The sequence below is a fragment of the Micromys minutus genome (assembly GCF_963924665.1).
Source record: "Micromys minutus genome assembly, chromosome: X".
In the NCBI taxonomy this organism is placed as follows: Eukaryota; Metazoa; Chordata; class Mammalia; order Rodentia; family Muridae; genus Micromys; species Micromys minutus.
Genome location: NC_137970.1, coordinates 112,133,422 through 112,154,845, shown reverse-complemented (window position 1 = coordinate 112,154,845; position 21,424 = coordinate 112,133,422). Strand labels below are relative to the sequence as shown.

The window sequence follows — 21,424 nt, the reverse complement described above, 5'->3', positions numbered from 1 at the left end:
TTCTGGGTTTTTGACTAAGAGACCTTGCTTTAATGAATAAGGTAGAAGAACAATTGAGGAAATTCTTGACATCGTGCAAATGTGCAGCCTCCATATGTGCATGTATGCACGCACGTATGCACATGCATGTGTGTATGATACACACATGCAAATGGAAAAGAAAAAATAAAGAAAAAGTAAAATCAGAACTTTGGTGTTAGATAGCCTGAATCTGATTCATAACTATATCACTTCGTTACTATGTGACCTTAGGCAAAACTATTTTAACCCTGTTGAGCCTCAGTTTCCATGAGAAGCAGATGAGGTAGTAGGTTTACATAGTGACAACCAAGCTGGGCATCCCAGAACTCAGGAGACAGAAGCTATAGGATCTCTATCACTTTGGTCTATAGAGCAAGTATTAAGCTAGCCAGCGTACATAGTGAGACCTTGTCTCAAAAAAAAAATTGTATTTACTGTTCTGCACATTATGCAAACTCTGTTTGCTGTCATCTCAACAGCAAAATGAGACGACAGAGTGGTGGTAGGCAGAGAACCTTCCCCACCATAACATCAGCAACGCAAACTCAGTGCTTAGGATATGCCAGGCAATCCCATGAACACATTTGTATTAACTCCTTCAGTACTTTAACAGGCCAATAAGGTCTGATTCTTAGACTGTTTTGCAATGAAAAAACAAAAACAAAACAGAACAAAACAAAAAAAAAAAAAAACCTATGGCACAGATGCTGAACCATGCAAACTGTGATTTTTACCAGAAACCACACAAGTAGAAGACAACAATGTCAGCTTCATATCCTAGTCCCCTAGATCATGCCTCACCATGTTTCTTCTAGTTTAAGGTGAGCTTTCCAGCACTCAGAGTTGAAGACAGGAAATATGGAGGGGGTGGGGAAGATTAATAAGCTCTTTACTAGCTTTGAAACATCTTAGGGCCTCTTTGGTCACCAGATAACCCATAAGGTCCCATCCAAAGCTTTGGAGCTGTAAAATGTGTAAAAACATCATTAAAGTAGATGTTGATTCATGTGTAGGGCCGGGGTTTGTGCTGAAAGACTTGTGGAATCAATCAGAGAATATTCTAAACTAAACAGAGCATCATGAGAGTAGCAGGAGTTCATAATTACAGTGGGTCACCATGTCAGTTCTTGACAGTTACCAGAGGCAATAACTTACCTTAAAGAGTGAGGTTTGACCAAAAAAATTAAACAAGATGGTTTGCAAGCCATCAAGAGGAACTTTTTCCCTCAATGACTTAGGCAAATATATGGACGCCAAAGCCTTCCTTAGAGGGATATCACCGAGGTAAATCTGCCAAGAAAAATCAGGAAATGAAAACAGGAGTCTTCACCCATCATAGTGACCCATCCTTCACCCATCTCTCCTCCTCACATCCCAACCAATTCAGAGTTCCCACAGAGGACTGAAGCTGTGGGTTGTAGCCTGTCTCTATGGGCTATGACACACTTTCTACACACACACACACACACACACACACACACACACACACACACACACACACACTTTTCCTTCCAAGGTTCTCTTCCTTTAACCTAAGTTTACATCTGTGATAACAGAACTGAAAAGGAGAATAACAAATTACATGATTTGTCCCAACACTGAGAAATAAAGTGAGTTGAAAGATCAGACTACCTCTTCCCTTATAGTTCGGCAGAAACAACAAAAAGAACAAACCATGCAGTAGTATTGGGCACTTGCCTCTCAGTACACTGAGAAATGCTTTCCCTGGAAAGGGAGGCATTAGGCTTTACAGTTCTTCTAGAAACTCATAATCAGATGGATATTCTAGTTTCATTGATAATAAATAGTATTTGGTTTATTCCTGAATATCTTTGACATAAAAAATGAGTTTTTTTAAAAACTAACACAATTACAAACCTGGATTTTCCAGGCAAAAATGGGTATATGGGCACCCTTAAATACATTCCCTTATTTAAGATCTTTGCCTGAAAAGTATGTTGTGGTAGGATATTAGGAAACAGAGGCTCGGGGAAGTTACAAGTCGAATCCAGAGGTCATAAATCAAAGAAGTAACTGAACAAAAATATGTGATTTAGGCCTGAATTTTTCCTATTATCCATGATACTGCTCAATGAGCTATTGCCTAGTTGAGTGTAATGTGTGAGAGAGAGAGACAGAGAGACAGAGACAGATACAGAGAGACAGACAGAGAGAGAGAGAGAGAGAGAGAGAGAGAGAGAGAGAGAGAGAGAGAGAGAGAGAGAGAGAGAGCGAGAGAGAGAGAGAATATGGTGTTTATTGAATGACTTCTTGAACCTAAAACCCATATGGACTTTCTAGCACAGGTGACCCATGCCCAGTCAATTGATGACCTTAGAGGTCACAATTTAGCTTTAGCATATAGGTAATTTGGTACCAAGAATGTGACTAGGGTTGATGGTCTGTTTATCTGCTGATGTTTATAATGGATACTCCATATGTAAACGGAGAGGTCAACACCTGCTTCTACTATAGCTAAAAGGCTCTTAATGGATGAGGAGTTTCCTGCATATAACAGCTATATAAACTAACAGTCATTTGAAAGCCCAGGAAAATGAACACTAGCAGAGAGATTCTAGAGCAGAGTAATCACTCAGAAAAAAAAGGGTAAAAACACAAGGTGAACTACTTGTTTCAGCTGTACAGCTGATGCTAGGTTGAAACTACTATGGCTTTGAAGGGAATCAAAAATTGCTGCTGGGAAAATCTACTTATTCCTGTTGTGAAGAATCAGAAGCAAAAGGTCAAGAGAACCAGAGCCACTGGAAGGACAGTATGGAGAACATCTGGAATGAAGAGAGCTAAACTCCGCATAGATCGATTATATGCATGGTCTCTGAGTCATATATGCATAGGACAAATGTCAAATAAAAATCAAGGAACTCAACTGAGAGTTGAACTGCCTGCCAACCAAGACATGGAGTGTCCTTTGATTCCAGGCAACTTCATTGCCCCTTATAGACAAATCATTCAGAGAAATATATTAGAAATTAATTTCCACATAAGAAAATTCAGAATGTATGTAATCACAACAGTATGTAATCAAAATGTGATCCAAATTTCTCAATATATGGAGAAACAGTCCGTGTGATTCATATCCATCTATAAAGATAAGCAAGTGAAGAACCATCTGGAGAGGACACAGACACTAAAATTAGCGTTCAGTGATTTTAAAGCCTCAAGTACAGCTGTGCTTAGGTATGTAAGAAATGTGCTTTCAATGAATACAAAGAGAATGAATAATACTTCAAAGGGAACAAAACAAATCAACAATAATAAAAAGAATAAGTAGGAGAAAAAGAATTTGAGGATAAATTCTGAAGACATTTCGTTGTGCTGGATAACAACAACAATAACAATAACAAATGACAATATGACAGTAACAAATTCCAGTGAATTTTAAGATAAGTGAATAGAAATTATTCTATCAGAAAACGGATAATAAAATAAAATATGAAAAGAATCTCAAGGACTTTTGAAGCAGTATTAAGAGGTCACATACACACGAAATTGCAGTCTCAAATGGACAAATAACATGGTCAAGAAACAGGATTTGAAGAAATAATAAGTTATGAATTTAAGAAACACAGCAAATCCCAACACAATAAATACAAATAAAAACATGTGAAGGCACACTGATAATCAACAAGTGAATACGTGCAAATGATATATTCCACATCTCATACAAAAAAGAAAAATTGTATATTGATACTGATTTCTCACCAGGAAAAGGTTACAAGCAGAAGACGTGACATTTCTGAAGCTGATTGGTGCTAGATGAAGTCTGCTCTTCAGAGAGGAACAGAAAGGAGCAAACCCAGTAAGTGCCCAGGTAATGTTAAACAACAAAGCAAAACAAAAAACCAACAACTTCCTCTCGTCTTCTTTAGCACAGTTGCATATGCCTTTAATCCCAGCACTTGGGAAGCAGAAGCAGGTACATTTCTATGAGCTTGAAGTCCACATAGTGAATTCCTGGGCAACCAGGGATGTATAATGAGACCCTGTCTCAAAATCTATAGTCTTCCTTGGTTAAAAAATAATAACCCACATATAAAAATTAGGGACTAGGGAACAGGGAATATAAGTAGGTATTTAAGGTCTTAAAGCTCTATGTTTGTGGAGGAGCAGCTAATATTAACTGTAACTAGACTGTGACAATATCAAGAATCATATTTTAATCTAGAGCAAGCATTAAGAAAATTGTATTAGATACGTGTGTGCTGGGCTTTATGTCAACTTGACACCCTAAAGTCATCAGAGAGGAGGGAACCTCAATTAAAAATCTATTTGGAGGTAGGTTCTTAAGGCATTTTCTTTTTTGTTGTTCCCGTTCTCATTGGTTTTGTTTAGTTTGGGTTTGTTGAGACACAGTTTCTCTGTGCAGCCCTGGCTGACCCAGAACACTATGTAGACCAGGCTAGCCTCATACTCCAAGAGATTCTACTGCCTCTGCCTATAGAAATTCTCCATGTAGCCCTGACTGTCCTGGAGCTCACTCTGTTGATAAGCTAGCCTCAAATTCAGAGATTCTCCTGCATCTGCCTCCTGAGTGCTGGAATTAAAGGCATGTGCCACCATCACAGGTATTGATGGAAGAGTGCCCAGCCCATTGTGGATGGGACTACTCGTGGAATGGTATTATATAAGAAAACAGACTGAGAAAGCCATAGGGAGTAAGCCAATGAGCAGCACCCCTCCATAGCCTCTGCATCAGCTCCTGTCTCCAGGTTCTTGTCCTGTTGGAGTTCCTGTCCAGACATTCTTTGATGATAAACACTGATTTAAAAGTGTAAATCAAATAAACCAACTTGCTTTTGGCCATGGTGTTTAATCACAGGAATAGAAACCCTAAGACAATGTGATTAAAATGCTGCTGATGGAAATGTAACATAGTTCAGCCACTATAGAAATCAGTATGGAAGTTCCATCAGAAACCAAATAGTACAACCACATTTTCTAAATATACACCCCTTGAGTTATACCTAAAAGAATCAAAGTCATATGTAAGGCAGACACCTGTGTTCCTCCTGTTTATTGTCATACTGTTCATAACAGCTAAGATATTAAATTAGCCAAGGTGACTAGACATGAAAATGGATTTAAATTGCAGTTATTCATGCCCAATAAAATTTTATTCAGCCATGAAGAAGAATGAAATATGCCATAAGAAATGAGTATAAGTGGAGATTGACATATTATTGGAAATAAGTCAGATTCAGAAAAACATATGCTAAATTTTAAAAGGCATAAAAGTATAAAGGAGACAAGTTAAAGGAAGGAGGAAACAATATAAGGGGCAACAAGAGCAAAGGGTGAAGGTAACTATGCTCAAAATCTATTGCATGAAAATGTCATAAAAAATAAATTTAATCCATTCTTATCTCCTTGTACAAAGCTCAAGTCCAAGTGGATCAAGGACCTCCACATAAAACCAGGTACACTGAAACTAATAGAAGACAAAGTGGGAAAGTAACTCAAACACATAGGCACAGGGGAAATTTTCATGAACAGAACACCAATGGCTTATGCTCTAAGATCAAGAATCTACAAATGAGACCTCATAAAATTGCAAAGCTTCTGTAAGACGAAGAACATTGTCAATAAGACAAAATGGCAATCAACAGATTGGGAGAATTTCTTCACAAATTCTAAATCTGATAGAGGGCTAATATCCAATACATACAAAGAACTCAAGAAGTTAGACTCCAGAGAATCAAATAATCCTATTAAAAATGAGTACAGAGTTAAACAAAGAATTCTCAGCTGAGGAATTCCAAATGGCTGAGAAGCACCTAAAGAATTGTTCAACATACCTAGTCATCAGGGAAATGCAAATCAAAACAACCCCGAGATTCCACCTCACACCAGTCAGAATGGCTAAGATCAAAAACTCAGATGACAGCAGATGCTGGTGAGGATGTGGAGAAAGAGAAACATTCCTCCATTGTTGGTGAGATTGCAAGCTGGTACAACCACTCTGGAAATCAGTCTGGCAGTTTCTCAGAAGACTGGACATAGTGCTATCTGAGGACCCAGCTATACCACTCCTGGGCATATACCCAAAAGATGCTCCAACATATAGCAGGAACAAATGTTCATAGCAGCCTTGTCTGTAATAGCCAGAAGCTGTAAAGAACCCAGATGTTCTACAACAGAGGAATGGATACAGAAAATGTGGTACATTTAGACAATGGAATACTACTCAGCTATTAAAAATAATGCCTTTATGAAATTCTTAGGCAAATGAATGGAACTAGAGATTATCATCCTGAGTGAGGTAACCTAATCACAAAAGAACACACATGGTATGTACTTACTGATAAGTAGATATTAGCCCAAATGCTCAGATTACCCAAGATACAATCCACAGACCATATGAAGCTCAAGAAGTTGGAAGACCAAAGAGGGGGTGCTTCAGTCCTTCTTAAAAGGGGGAACAAAATATTCATAGGAGGGAATACAGAGACAATGTATGAAACAGAGACTGAAGAAAAGGCCATTCAGAGAGTGTCACACCTGGGGATCCTTACAATACACAGTCACCAAACCCAAACAATATTGTGGATGCCTAGAAGTGCATGCTGATAGGTATCTGATATACAGCTGTCTCCTGAAAGGCTCTGCCTGAGCCTAACAAATACAGAGGTGGATGCTCTTAACCAATCATTGGACTAAGAACGGAGTCCCCAATGAAGGAGTTAGAAAAGAGCTGACAACTGATGGGGTTTGCAACCCCACAGGAAGAACAATATCAACCAACCAGAACTCCCATAGCTCCCAGAGACTAAACCACCAACCAAAGATTATGCATGAAGGAACCCATGGCTCCAGCAGCATATGTAGCATAGGATGGCCTTATCAGGCAACAACAAGGAGAGGAGAGGCCCTTGGCCCTGTGAAGGCTCATTATCCCAGTGTAGGGGAATTCCAGGGTGAAAATATGGGAGGGAGTAGGTGGTGGGGGAACACTCTCATAGAGGCAGGGGAAGAGGGGTGAGATGGAGGATTCTAGGGGGCAAATGGGGAAGGGGGATAAATTTTGAAATGTAAGTAAAGAAAATATTCAATAAAAAATAAATGTATTATTTTGTAGACCAATATTTGCTTATTCAAGATATATAAGGAGTAAATATTAGTAATATTTAAGCAGATGTAAAACTTCACATAGACTTAGAAAGGTCTTAGAGTAGTAATCTTCAAAGGAAAAAAAAAACAAACTTGAAGGACTCATACATACTACCTAACGTCCACACTACAGGTAGCAGGGCAATGAAGAGAAGGTCAAGAGGATGTAGCCTTAATAACAACTAGCTTAAGGTTCAGTGAAAGACTTGTCTCAAGGGGATATGGCAGGAAATGATGAATCAGGTAGTTTAACATCTTCCTTTGGCCTGTGCACATATACACACATATGCACATACATATAACACACAGGCACACGGAGTATAGAATCAAGCAACAACACAGAAAGTTTAAAGGTAGGTTTATTTCCCCAACTCTTCTGAGAATATCATGTGTGAGTACTGTATTTATATTTCCCTTTCCTCCTTCTTCCAACTCCTATGATTTTTTTCACAATTTTATGACCTGTTGTTCTTGAATCATTGTTACATATCTAGAGAGATGTAGATATTTACACATTTATAAATACAGCCTGCTGAGTTCACATATGTGCCCAAGTGCTGAGGACTTATCAGAGACTTATCCCTGTTAACTGTTTTCACCTCTTCATTTAAGGCTGAGGTTTTATGAGATCCTCCTATTTATAGTTTAAAAACTGTATTGTGGCTTGACTTTTTTTTTGTCAAAGGCAACAAAGAACACCAATGGGAGAGGGAAAGTTCCCAGTATGTGGTATTGTTTTAAAAACTAAATATTCATATGTAACAAAATGATTTCACACCATATAAGAGAATTAGCTCACTGGGAAATCTTCTTCTTAAGCATAAAAGATAAAAACCAAAGAGCTTTTCAAAGAAAGCATAAAAGAATGGTTTCATGACTGCCCCATGCCAAAGGATTTTTTTTCCCAGACAAATCATATATGGTTACTAGCAAGCTAAAAGAACTACAAATTAGATTTCAGGAAAAAAAAATTGTAAACACGTGCTTATGAAAAGACCCCACTGAGAAAATGATAGGGAAGCTACAGAAATGAACTACAGGCCAATTAAAATACGAACAAAAGATTGACAGCTAAGTCAACGAAGAAATTCTGTGAGTAATCAAAAGGAAGAAGAAAGCTTCCTGCCTATCATTAGCCACAAGAGAAAAGAACATGGGAATTTCTTACCGACTTCTACTTCTATGAGCCAGCTACTCAGTTTCTAACTATTTGCCCAAGACTCACGAAAACACAAAGACTTTATGCAAATATTCATCAAAGTGCTATTTGTAATATTTACAAACTGGGACAAACAAGCAAACATCAATGGTAGAATATGGAAAGGAAAATGGTGAATTTTACAACAATGTAAGATAGTTGAAAGATGACTTCTAGCATAGAATCATGTACATATCACATGATTTGGTTTGGCAGAATCAAGTTCTAGAGGAGGAATCAATTATGGCAGGGGAAAAAATATCATGGTGGTGGTGGCCCCTGGAGGTAACAGGTTCACAGATTGACTGGGGAAAGGAAGGCCTTTCAGGAGCAATGGTAATAGTCCATATTTTGATAGGGTTTTGGTTATGTGGACTTATGCCTTAGCTAAATTCAGAAACCTTGGACTTAGGATTTTATACTTTCCCACACATAAATTTACAATCTTAAGACATAAAATGAAAAAAAAAAGACATAAAATGAAATCTGCCCCCTCAGATTGCTTTGCGTGTGCTGTTAGATGGTGGGAAGGGCTGAGATTTTTAGAACTGATACATGATGGTTGCATTTATCTATGGAGTACGGTGGGGTAAACCAGGGTAATTAGCATCCACATCACATCAAACATTTGACATTTGCTTCTGTTACCTAACCTGAACCAAGACTTTAAAATACAGCCAGACATAGATCTAAATCTCAGCTTAGCTATTAGGTCGTGTTCTTGGGTACATCCCTTGACTTTTCTGTTACCTCATGTGTTCTAACAGTACTCAGTACCATAACATCCAACATGCAATAAATTATCCCTATATGGTAGCCAATAGTCACCTAATGTTTTGAATGATTTCCAGTAATAGAGTCAATTGTGGCATCATTGCACACCACATAGACATCAAAAGAGTTAAGATGTTAGCCTACCAAGGGTTATACACAAAGCTTCCCTAGGGTCTCTATACTTTCCTAATATTCCCATTCAGGTTAAAAGCTTCCAAGAATGTACTGTTTTTCTTCCCAAGAACTGCATGGGTGACAGCATTTAGTTGCCTGGCTTTCAGTTTCCTATGTTGCACTCACCTGGGGGGCTGTGACTTCTTCAGAAGAGCGGATGCTGAAGGCCATACCTTCAAATTTGTGGTCTACCCGCAGCACAGCCAAAGCCAGCTTGGCCATGGTGAGATTTGCTGTTCTCCCTGCAAATTCCATCTTGTGACCAGCACGTTCAATTATCCTCAGAATCCTGAAAAGAATCACAGGCAACAACACTCTTTCTTCCTTGTTGGTAAAACTCATCTTTCCTGCAAGACATCCACACAGTGAAGCTTGTTTCTGTGATTTCATTGTCATTGATGTTGTTTGGTTTTGGAGCCCAACAAGAGGTTTGCATCTTAGCACCTCTAATTTCTGTAGGAGTAAACAAAATGACTTCCTCGAGCTACACTCTCCTTGCAGGCAAAGCCAGAGGTCATACCAGCATGCATCTGAAATGGGTTGTTTCAAAAAATTATATGAAATTATTTTTTATAATTTTATCTTAAAGGATCATTCTTTTTTCTTACAACTTTATTTTTTAAAAAAACAGAGATAAATGTACAGAATTTTAAAAGCATTTTGGCATAAAACTATATGAATGTATTTTTGACAGTACTTGATTTTTTTTTGTACAGAATAGAGTTTATTCAGGTCATGGGAGAGTTAAGAGGGTGGTAGAGACAGAGAGAGAGAGAGAAGTAGAGGAGTAGAGGCCAGCCATGAGCACGTGGGACAGGGGAGGGGGGGGAAGGAAAGGGGAGAGCAAGGCTGCAAGAGCACAAGGGCAAGAGAGGCCAAGAGAGAGAGGAGGGGTCAAGCAGCTCCTTTTATAGTGTCAGGTCACTGGGGCGGAGCATACCTGGCCACTGCTGGGTAATTGAGAGGTGGGGTATACCTGGCTGTTGCTAGGTAACTGAGGGGTGGGGTTTACAGAATCCCAACATTCCCCCATTTTTGTTTAATTAAAAAGAAGAATTAGAGGCAATGGTGGACCAGGAATAGGGTCGTTGTGATCTCTTAACTGCTTCATGCTTGTTTGGGGCGATGAGTACTTGATTTTTTAAAGGTTTGATAGTGTGCATTGAAGTCTTACTAGTTACCATAAGCATAAAGTACATGTAAAACAAAACCTAACATTTTTATAATATGAAGTGCTGACCATACACCCTTTAACCTCTTAGAGCAGTGGGAATGACACTGTAAACATATAATATGAAGGATATCTGATTATATCCTTTATAATTTATAAAATTAGAAAAAAATAATTTTAAGGATAATTTTATCTTAAAGGGTCATTTCAAAAAATTGGATGAAATTATTTTTTATAAGGTCAGATCCATCGTGACCTCATTTGCCTGAGAAATTCAGATTAAACATATAAAGGAATGCCACCAAGTGGTCTGGACAGCATGGTGTGATCCGGTGTGTACATTGAAATATGTCTCTGACTGCTATGGAGAAAATGGGCCAGGGAGTGGCAACAGGGCAGGCAGAAGGCTAGGAGCAGAGGCTCAAGCAGATGGAAGGGGAAGGAGATAAAAGTAGAACTGGGAGAGGAAGAGATGGATGGATTCACTGATTCTACTAGAATAGTTTAAGGCAGTGCTTCTCAACCTGGGATTGTGATTCTGTTGGGATTGCACATCAGACATCCTGCATGTCATATGTTTACAGTATCATTCCCAACAGTAGCACAATAACAGTTATGAAGTAGCCATAAAATAATGCTATGGTTGGGGGTCACCACAGCGTGAGGAGCTATATTAAAGGGTCCCAGCATTAGGAAGGTGGAGTACCACTGCTCTAAGAGGTTAAAGGGTGTATGGACAGCACTTCATATAAAAGCTATTTTCTTCTTTAGTGTTGTTATTGATAAACCCCTGTGTCTTATTTAATTAATGTCACATAAGATGGGGATCAAACTATATTGGATAATATAGAAAGTGTTCAGAGAATATATAAAATTTAATAAAAGAATAAATAAAACTAAGACATTTATAAGCCAGCTTCCCAGGGGGAAATCAAAAACTTGTTGTTGACTGTGAGGTAGGAAGTATCAGCCAGAACAACTCCTAAGTTTTTTAGGCTCCCATGGGTTGAATACATTTTACAGAAACGTGCAGTAGTTAGAGAGATTTCAGGCTGGGTTTTGGGTAAGGATGTATTTGAAAAGTCATAATCACTGAGAGGTCATTCATATTCAAATTTGCTATCCACTGCTCTGGACCTTGCCTAGGCATAACTGCCTGTGTGCTGGAGGAAGTGATACTGATAACATCTCCGCTTCCTGAGCAGAGCATTCTGACTTACTCATTGCTTACTGGAGGCAGGTTGGAGGCTGAATCACTCTGCTTTTCCGTCACACTGCTGATGATTTGGAGCATGATCTGGGTTAGGTTGATACTTATCTCATCACAGTTAGAAATATCAGCTACTTTAGACACAATAATCTTTGTCTCTTCTTCATCCAAAGGTGTAGATTCATTGAGCAGATTTAAAATGTGTTCTGCAACATCGTCTGCATTCTCTGGAAAAAACAAAGTGGAAATGGATGACCTCCATTTTGGCCCTTACTGTGGAGCTATACTGAAGGGCCTCCTTCCCTTCAAAAGGACAAGACAGGGAAATGGAAACACACACCAAGGAAATAAAGTGCACCAAAGGAAAAAAACTATTAAAGCTCAAGTTCTCCAATAGATGTAGTTCCGGGAAGAAGAACAAAAGTCAATTTTGTATTCATTAAGTCTGATTTCAAATGCACTAGGGAAATCTTTTTTGTCACTGAAGAATTCTCTTGAAACTTGATGCTAATTAAGTTAAGACATGTGAGTGTTGGTTCGAGTTAAGATCCCACCTATACTCAAATATCAGCAAACACTGAGACTAAGCTTTTATAATCAAGGGTGGTGATTACTATTTCCTGTCAAGAACTGGTAACCTACAGGTAGAAAGCAAATATGGACCACATAATAAGAAGCAATTAATTAAGATTTTTCTAAGGAGGAAGAACAATAGCAATTAGCTCGCTCACTTTTTTTCTTCACTTTTATTATGGAAATTTTCAAGTACAGTGAGAAAGCAAAAGAATTAAAAAAAAAAAGGCAAAAGAATAACCTAATGAATCTTCTTGTACTTCATGAATCGCCCAGCATTAGCATGCGGCAATGGTTAACCTTGTTCTGAGTCCTTTCTCACGCACCTTTGCCCCATCCACACACCCTATGGTTTTACCCACAAACGCTTCAGTACATAACCTTAAAACTAAACAACTTTCATCTTAACCACGATCGTAATCAAATTAAAATTAAGATGAAAATTACTCCAAAGGTTCAATCAGTGCTCAAATGTCCTTTGTTGTCTTCTAAATGCTTGTCTAAATCATTCATTTATGGGAATCATTGCCCCATTTTTAAGGGAAGGATGCTGATAAACATATACAATGCAAGTTAGATTTTACTGTACTAAAATCCATATAAAGTTGATCTTCCTGGCCAAAAGAATTGATCCGTTAACAAAGATTACACACACACACACACACACACACACACACACTATAATATAAAACTTTGAAAAGAAAGTAATAAATTACTGGTGGAGGAAAAAACTGTAAACTCCTTCCCAAATCTTTCTACTGCTGTTATGAAATTGTTCAGGTTTTGTTGAAAATGGAAAAGCCAGAGCTGCCTAGTCATGATCCTTCTCCGGGCTTCAGTGGTGCGATTTCACTTCACGCTGTCCCTGCTGTGGCAGAATCAAAGTAAACAACAGGCCAAGGGGAAGCTAACTACACTGAGGAAAGTAATTATAGACTTCTCGTCTGGAGTTATATACTTTTTAAGGGAAATTCGGTATGAATTATAGTCGTTATATAAAAATTCTAGGTCCCTAAGTAAGAGTGAAGAGGAATTTTCCTTTAGGAATTGCAGACTGGATCCCCGTTGCTTGAAACATTGTTTCAGTTAATCTGCCAAAAAATTGTAACAAACAGTTTGAGGGGTTTTGGGTCTTTGGTTTTTTTTTTTTTTTTTTTTTTTAGGTCTCTCCTGCGCTACTACTGTGATGTAAGCCAATTCAGCATAACAACACCCCCCACACACACACACACACATACATGCATGCTTGCTTTGTAATTTAACACAATGGTTAGCCATTATCTCTTGTGGTTCTGTGTGTTGAGTGGGCTCAACTGAGCAATTTTCTCTTGGAACTTCACAAGAAGCTGTAGTGGGATTGGAGCCAGGGCTGGGCCTGTCTGAAGGCTAAACTGCCCTGGAAGTTCCTCTCATCTAGCAGTTGAAGCTAAACAGGTGCTAATTATCTGAGGCGGTGAATGTGACTCCCTCCACATGTCATTTTTCAGTGACTTGCCTTTAGAGGTGTATGCTATAGCCAGCTAGTATAAGCTTATAAGAACCCAATTTGTGAGTTTCTGGGAATCTTCGTAGTCTGGTTATTAAACACAAGGAATCATTAAGTTAAATAGAATAATTAATTAATTAAAAATACAAACTTACAATGAAATTATTAAAAACAATAAGGATTCTCAAAAAAACACACCATCTGCTAATTATTTGGCTACATTTCACTAATGCATTTTGGACTATTTACATCCGTTGTCTCTGTGTACATGCCTCACTGAATTCACAGGTCACTGACGGTTTGAGTTTGTATTTGGATGAGAATATTACATTATACAAAATAGCAAATGCTTCAAATCATTAATTACTCTTTGCAAGTAGAATTGGTTAGTAAATATTTCTCAGCATATCATTTGACTTTTCAAAACACAGTATCTGTATCCTGAGAGGAAGCACCCTAAATGAGAATTACCAAGAAAATGAATACCTACACTTCAGTCCTCTTGAACATTAGCCCTTTTTGCCTGCTTTTGGGATTCTTTCCCTCCTACTGAGTTGTATCGTTCAGTCTTGATATGAGCGTCTGTGCCTAATCTTATTCTAATTTGTTATGTGTGTTTAACTGACATCCCTGAGAAGCTAGCTCTTTTCTGAAGGGAAATGGAGAAGGAATAGAACTGGGGAAGAGGCAATGGGGGGAACTGGGAAGACTGGAAGGAGAGGAAACTGCAGCTGGGATGTACTGTATGATAGAAGAATAAAAATTTAAAAATTAAAACATTAGACCCATTATTAACAATTTTTTTTGTCAAATTACTGTCAAATTCTATCACTTTCGAAGCCAGAAGCCAGGTCCAGTGGATCAAATGATATTGGACATTTTAAGGATGAGCTATAACAGCAAAGCATTAACCACCTCACACAGTAGTTATTCATATCACAGCCTTGACACGGATTAAAAGATGAAGACATAGAGACCATCTCTGGCTTCAGAACTTGAGTCCTTTTGCCTGGCATTTTGATACAGCCTCTGTAGCCTTTCCTTGCTTTTGGCCATAGGATTTGGGGAGGGGTTCAAACGGCAGAGTTTTGCCATCATTTTGCCTTGACTAGGCAGGGGGAGCCAGAGCCTTGCACTCGATAGTAATGCATTCATCCCTGAGCTCCACCACAGCCCCTGCTCTCTGTCAATCACTCATCGTCCTGCCTGCCCTGATGGTGGAAAACGCCAGCCAACTTCATCCTGGTCTGACACATCTTCAGTATCATGTGACTAACAAAGCCAGGGCACCAAACAGAACTCAAAGTACTTGGAAAGAAAGAATCCTTTTTCTAGCGGTGTGATATAAGGGAGCTAAGAAAGGTAAGGATTTACATGGGAGATCTATGGTTTTTCTCCGGCTATGATACCTACTGTTTGTCACCAACATTAAAAACGAATACAAATAAATCGCGTCAATATGAGTTCATTTCTTTCCTTTACACAATATTCATCGTTGTTAGCTTCCTGGCTTAAAAAGAAGAGGATTCCTCCAAAGGTAACAGTTGACTTTCAGTCACATGCAGCAGAACCAGCATCCATCCAACTATTTCCCTTTCCCTGTGGCAACTTCTCAGTTAATTTCCTAAAACTTTCCACCTAGTGCAGTGCTTTTGTTCTTGTTATGGTTCTTTGTAGCCTTTTTCCTCCACAAGAGAAAATTCGATTAGCATGTCTAAAACAAATGTGTCACTCAGAAGGAGGGAGGTCAGCATGAGGCAGGCCCTCTGTCTCTCCTCCAACTCCTACAGCCTGCAGCACCACCTCCTATTCTGATTCATGATCCCCTGTCTAGGACATCAGAGTTGGGCTGCCTCTTCGAACTCTGCCACATTTTCTTTGCTCAAGATCTCAAATGTAAATCTTCCATAAGGGAGATTATCCAAAGAAGTGCTCTGCCTTCTGGCCAATCCTTTGGTCCTTCTGTAAGGTGCCATTGTACCTAAGCCTCAAGTGATGGCCAGTCATTGAAGCAGAGACCCAATCTGGCATTAGACTCAGTACATCTACAAAATTATTCAGAAATTGAAGTTCTATAAAGAAAACAGATTTTCTATATTTTCAGAACCTACTTCCTGGATCAAAGCTCTTTTCTCACTGTAACCTTACATGTTGGAAGAGAAAAGTAAGGCTTTTTGAGCCTCTCTTGTAGAAACACAAATCCTGTTCATAAAGGGCCAACACTCATGACCTTCCAAATGCCTCAATCACTTTGGGATTAGGATTTCAACATATATATTTGACTGAGGTTGGGTGTGGTAGCAGAAACAATCAGTCTATAGCACATATTTCACCGAAAGAGGCATGTAAATGACAGATAAGCATGTGTGAAAAGATGCTCAGTCCATATGTCAACAGGGAGCTCCAAATTAAAGAAGTAATGTGGTAATAGTCCACAGCTATTACAATGGCCTAAATCCAAAGCATTGACAGCAGCACATGCCGCAGAGGATGTAGAGCAAGAGAACAACTTAGAAGCTAGCCAGATGTCCTAATGAAGAATGGATAAATAAACTGTCATATATCCAGGCAATGGAATACCAGTCAGAACTAAAAAGAAATGAGATAGAAAGTCAAAAAAAGACATGAGGGAATGGGAATGAACATTGCCAAAGGCAAGAAGTCAATCTGGAGAGAGTGCACATTGCATGATTTCAACCATTCATTATCCTGGGGAAGACAAAGCCATGAAAACAATAAAAGGACTACATATTGCCAGAAACTAGAAGGGAGAAAGAAATGAAAATGAATAAATGTACCACAGGAGGCTTTAAGGGGGTGTGGTTCTGTAGACACATGCTGTGCTGGCTACTTTTATGCCAACTTGACACACGAACTAGAGGTATCTGAAGGGACATTAATTGAGAAAAGACCTCCAAAGAGCCAGCTGCAGGGCATTTTCTCGGTTATTGATGGAGGAGGGCCCAGCCCATTGTGGGTGGTGCCAACCCTGAGCTGGTGATCCTGGGTTCTATAAGAAAGCAGGCTGAACAAGCTATGGGGAGCAAGCCAGTAAGAAACATCCCTCCATGGCCTCTGCACCAGTTCCTGCCTCCAGGCTCCTGCTCTGTTTGAGTTCCTGTCCCGACTTCCTTCAATGATAAACAGTACTGTGGAGGTGTAAGCCAAATAAACTCTTTGCTCCCCAACTGGCTTTCTGGTCATGACATTTTGTTACAACAACAGTAACCCTAACTAAGATGCATGTCATGCACACTCATACTTATAGTTACAAGTATCCATTGTCCTTGTAAATTCTATGTGAAGGTCACACAAGGTAGAGTTATTTGAGATCAACTGAGAAAATGTCTCCATCACATTGGCCAGTAGGTAAATTAGTCAGGCATTCTCTTAATTAGTGATTGATGTGGGATGATTCATCCCACTGTGAGTAATGTCATCCCTGGGCAAGTGGTATTAAGTTTATAAGAAAGCAGACTAAGTAAGCCTAAAGGCATCATTCTTCCACCGGTCTCTGCTTCAATTCCAGTCTCAAGGTTGCTATGCTGAGTTCTTGCCCTTGCTTCTTTCAGTGATGGCATGTGGCCTGAGAATTGTAAACTGAAATAAACCCTTTCCTCCTCAAGTTGCTTTCATACATGGTGTTTTATCTCAGCAATGAAAGCCATAATTAGGTCATACACCGTGCAGTGTCGAGAGTGAACCCCAATATAAATTTTCAATTGGATCAGGGTAGGGTCATCCATTTTAATAAAGCTAACTCTCTGGTGACAATGTTACAAAGCTAACTCTCTGATGACAGTGTGGGAGGACTGGATGTGTTGCCAGCACACAGAGGAACTCTGTCCTTTCTTCACTGTTGCTGTTGCTGGGCATTGTGGCATATTCCGGGAACCCCACACTTAGGAGGTTGAGGCAAGAGCATCAGAAGTTCAAGGCCATTATGAGCTACAGAGAGGTTTATAGGCCACATCTACCATGACTATATATTGCTATTAGCCTGCTTCTCCCCTAAACAAATAGGTGTTATGAGAAATTCAAATCCTCTTCTCTAGGCTGACCAGTACAGGAGGAGAAAAGACACAAAGTACTGAAATCCAGAACAAATGGTTATGTGCTAAGGAGAAGAGGTACTGCCACCGACTGTAAGTACAAGATGGTTGTGTGTTTACAAGGACATGAGAACATTGGAACCTCCGTGTGGTATCAGCAGGGATGCAAAATGGCTCAGCAGTTATGGAAAAACGCTTTTGCCATTCCTTCAAAGGCTAAGGATAAAGTTACCAGGTGACTGTAACTGTACTCTTCAGTGTGTCCTAAGAGAAGGAAACAGGTCTATCACTCATTTGCACCACAAATACTCACCATCTGTCTGTAAGAGCCTAACATGAAAACAGCCAAATATGGCCAGCAACTGATAAGTAACTAAATAAAATGTAATAGATCAATTTATCTCAATAGTATTCAAGCATTAAAAATGCAGTACGGGTCCATGCTACAATATGAAGAAACGTCACAAACATCTTGAGAAGCCTATAATAAGCAAAATTCACACAGGTGGAAAGTGGATCAGTGGTTGCCAGGAATTATAGGGAGGGAGAAGTAGAGGTTTTGTTAACAGGTACAAGGATTCTTTGTATAATGAAATGGTCCTTTGTACAAGTCTCCTCTATGGAATGCACAATGATTGTTGCACAACCGAGTTACTGACAAAAAATTTACTCACAAGTAAAACGACCCACTAGATCGCTTTTGCTAAATGGGGAACCTGTGAATATCACCACAGAAAAGGTTTTATACTACTTGGAGATATCGGGTCTTGATAATCAAATCACCCAGGACTCCAAAGCTCGATAACACACTTTGTTAATGAAGGAGTTCTGAATCAGATACTTCCATACCCTATGAACTGGGTTACAAATTAATGCAACTATTACAAATGCACTTGACATTTTATGATTGACTCAAGTAATCTCACTTTCCAGAATTTATGCTTAGAACTAATTTACACTGCCCAAAATTGTTTACAAAATTAAATATTCCATTTGCAAAATATTGTGACATGTGAAATATTCATTAGAGCAGTCTTTTTCCTCTGTAATTTGTAAATTTCTGATTTGGAAGTTTTGTGAGTGTGTGTGTGTGTGTATGTGTGTGTGTGTGTGTGTATGTATGTGTATGTATGTGTGTTTGTGTGTGTGTGTGTGTGTGTGTGTGTGTATAGTTGTTTTCTTTTAATTTGTTTTTGAAACAGGATCTCTCATGATGTAGCCAAGGCACTGGCCTTGAACCCATGATTCTGCTGCTTCAGCCTCCAAAGTGCTAAGATTACACAAATAGGCCACCAGGCCAACCTCTTTAGAGTTTTTAAATATGGAAAAGAATGGGAAAATGATACTAAAAATTATAAAGTGAAAATTTGCAAAATAAAATATAGAAAGAAGTCTGATAGTCCTGACTCCTTCTCTCCTGCCACCTCTACCAACAAGCAATGGGACTGTTGTAAATTTTCATAGCATTCTGCCCATGCTCTCTTTTATCTCAGATCAAGTAGGCAAACTAAAGGAGGTCCCATGATATCTCTATGTGCACAAAGCTGTCTTACCATCGCTTATGGTGATATTAGCGAGATCCACAATCTTATCAGGGAGTCCTTGAAGCAATTTGCATTGCTTAAGCCTTGGTTTTTCCCATTGACACTTGCCAGTCTGGATGCTGATGGAACTGCAAAAGACAGAAGGAGGAACAAGAGGAATTCTCCAGCTTTCTCATTAAAGTAACAGACAAGGATAATCCTAAGGGAAATAGTACAGTGGCTCACATCTATAATCCCAACACTCAGAAGCATGAGGGTCACCATGAGTTCCAAACCAGACTGGGATACAGTAAGACCTTGTCTCAAAATCAGTAATAACTATCATTAACTAATTAATCAATTAAATAAGCGCAATAATGGAAGACTTCTCCATGCCTAAGGCATGCTTCTCCATGTCCATTTCTTGCCTTTAGGCTTAAATAAAACAGATGGACACCAGACAGCTAGTAGTGGAGCAGGGCAAGATTCAGCTCTCCAAGAATCAAGAAAGAGACTTTGCCCATGTAGATATGACTCCTTTCTATCACTTTCCTCTTTTTACGAGACACTCTTATTGGAATACAGTCTTGTCTCTACATAGTAAGTGTTTCTAAGTAAATGACCTTTTTAGTGCATTGTCCTTCACTATCAACCCACACCTTTGCCTCATTTACTTCAGGCTAGTTCAAGTCAGCCAATGCATGCACAGAGTATCTACAGACTCTAGGAATGATGGTAAGGGACATAGACAAACAGGGCAGGGGCTTGGACCTCACCAGGAGTTTGTAATTGAGTGGTTCTACTCTCAAATTTATACAAATCATAACAAAGTTTATGTGAACAAAATGGAATCTACCAAAACACCACTCAAGAACTTCTTTTCTTTTTTTCTTTTGCTTCTTTCATTTGTTCTTTCTTCCTTTGTATGTGTTTATTTTGGTCCTGGTAGTGAATTTTGATTTGGATTTTTTTTTTGTTGGAGGAGTTGTTTGTTGTTTGTTTGTTTGTTTGTTTGTTTCAAAACAGGACCTTTTTCTGTAAACCAGCTTATTTTGGAACTTCCTACAGAGTGCTAGCTGATATTAAACTCACAACAATTCTCCTGTCTCAGCTCTTGGAGTTACAGGTATATAAAGCACTCATGTCTGGCTAAGGAGAAGTTCCAGCATTAGAAGTGGGCTGAACATGGCAGGAAAAGGATATATACCTTCCCTGCTGCCACCAGCTAGAGAAAGAGACACAGAGAAATGGTCATCATGTCTACAATAACAAATTATCTCTTAGGCTACAGTACATGGTGAAGGGATGGAGCCAAGTAATAACAGGAAAGGCAACCTGCTGTCTTGATGACTGTGTTAGAGGTTTGCACTCCATTCCTTAACAAAAGTCTGCCACGTAGCAAGCAGACTCTAGAACATCATGCTGGCAGCAGGATGAATTAGGTTGGGGAGTAGTGGACTGTGAGAGAGCATGGAGACAGCTCTAATGTAGGCAAGAGCTAGGAAAGGGCTTGTACTAAGGAGCTGGCTACAAAGGAAAGGCTCCATGCGAGCTCCCACTGGGTCTGCCAAGGTTGTTTGCTTTGTTGATGCATTAGATGTAAGCAGGGGTGGATACGATACAGGCAGAGATGTGACTTTCTACCAGTGCTTTTAAGCCTCTGTGGAAACCTGCTGCCCCTCTGTTCTTGCCCATTTAAGTTATTTGGCATACACCATTAGCAACCGAGAGTAAGAAACGAAGGCTGATGATTTAAAAAGGGAAAATGATCAACCGAACAATACAAGAGTGATGGAGTAAATTATGATGGCCCATCTACGATGCAGCAGCTCAGGCTGCCTTCGAATTGATCATTAAAACGATGAATGCAAAACATGGAAATGTTTGATAAACTATTGAATGAAAGGGTAAATTACATTATTGGTATGTAAACCATGGTTACCGCTACAGAAAACTTAGACATTCAAAGGAGAACCAGATTAGGGGTTAGAGAGAGGCAACCCCCCACAAACAAAACAAACAAACAAACAAACAAAAATGCCAACCTAAAAGCTGCTATGTTGAAGTTGTTGAGATTTTGGTGAGTTTTCTCTTTGGTCCTCATAAAATTTGTA

General features: G+C 39.1%; 1 protein-coding gene across 1 annotated transcript in view; it reads right to left on the bottom strand.

Moving 5' to 3' along the window:
- Positions 1 to 21,424, bottom strand: part of ADGRG4 (adhesion G protein-coupled receptor G4) — a gene marked incomplete at both ends in the record, with an annotated part of 94,616 nt that overhangs the window by 37,250 nt on the left and 35,942 nt on the right. Inside the window, 4 exon segments of the mRNA XM_080910230.1 lie at positions 1,177 to 1,311; positions 9,422 to 9,584; positions 11,687 to 11,903; positions 19,341 to 19,459. Coding sequence (XP_080766356.1) covers positions 1,177 to 1,311; positions 9,422 to 9,584; positions 11,687 to 11,903; positions 19,341 to 19,459 — 634 coding nt within the window.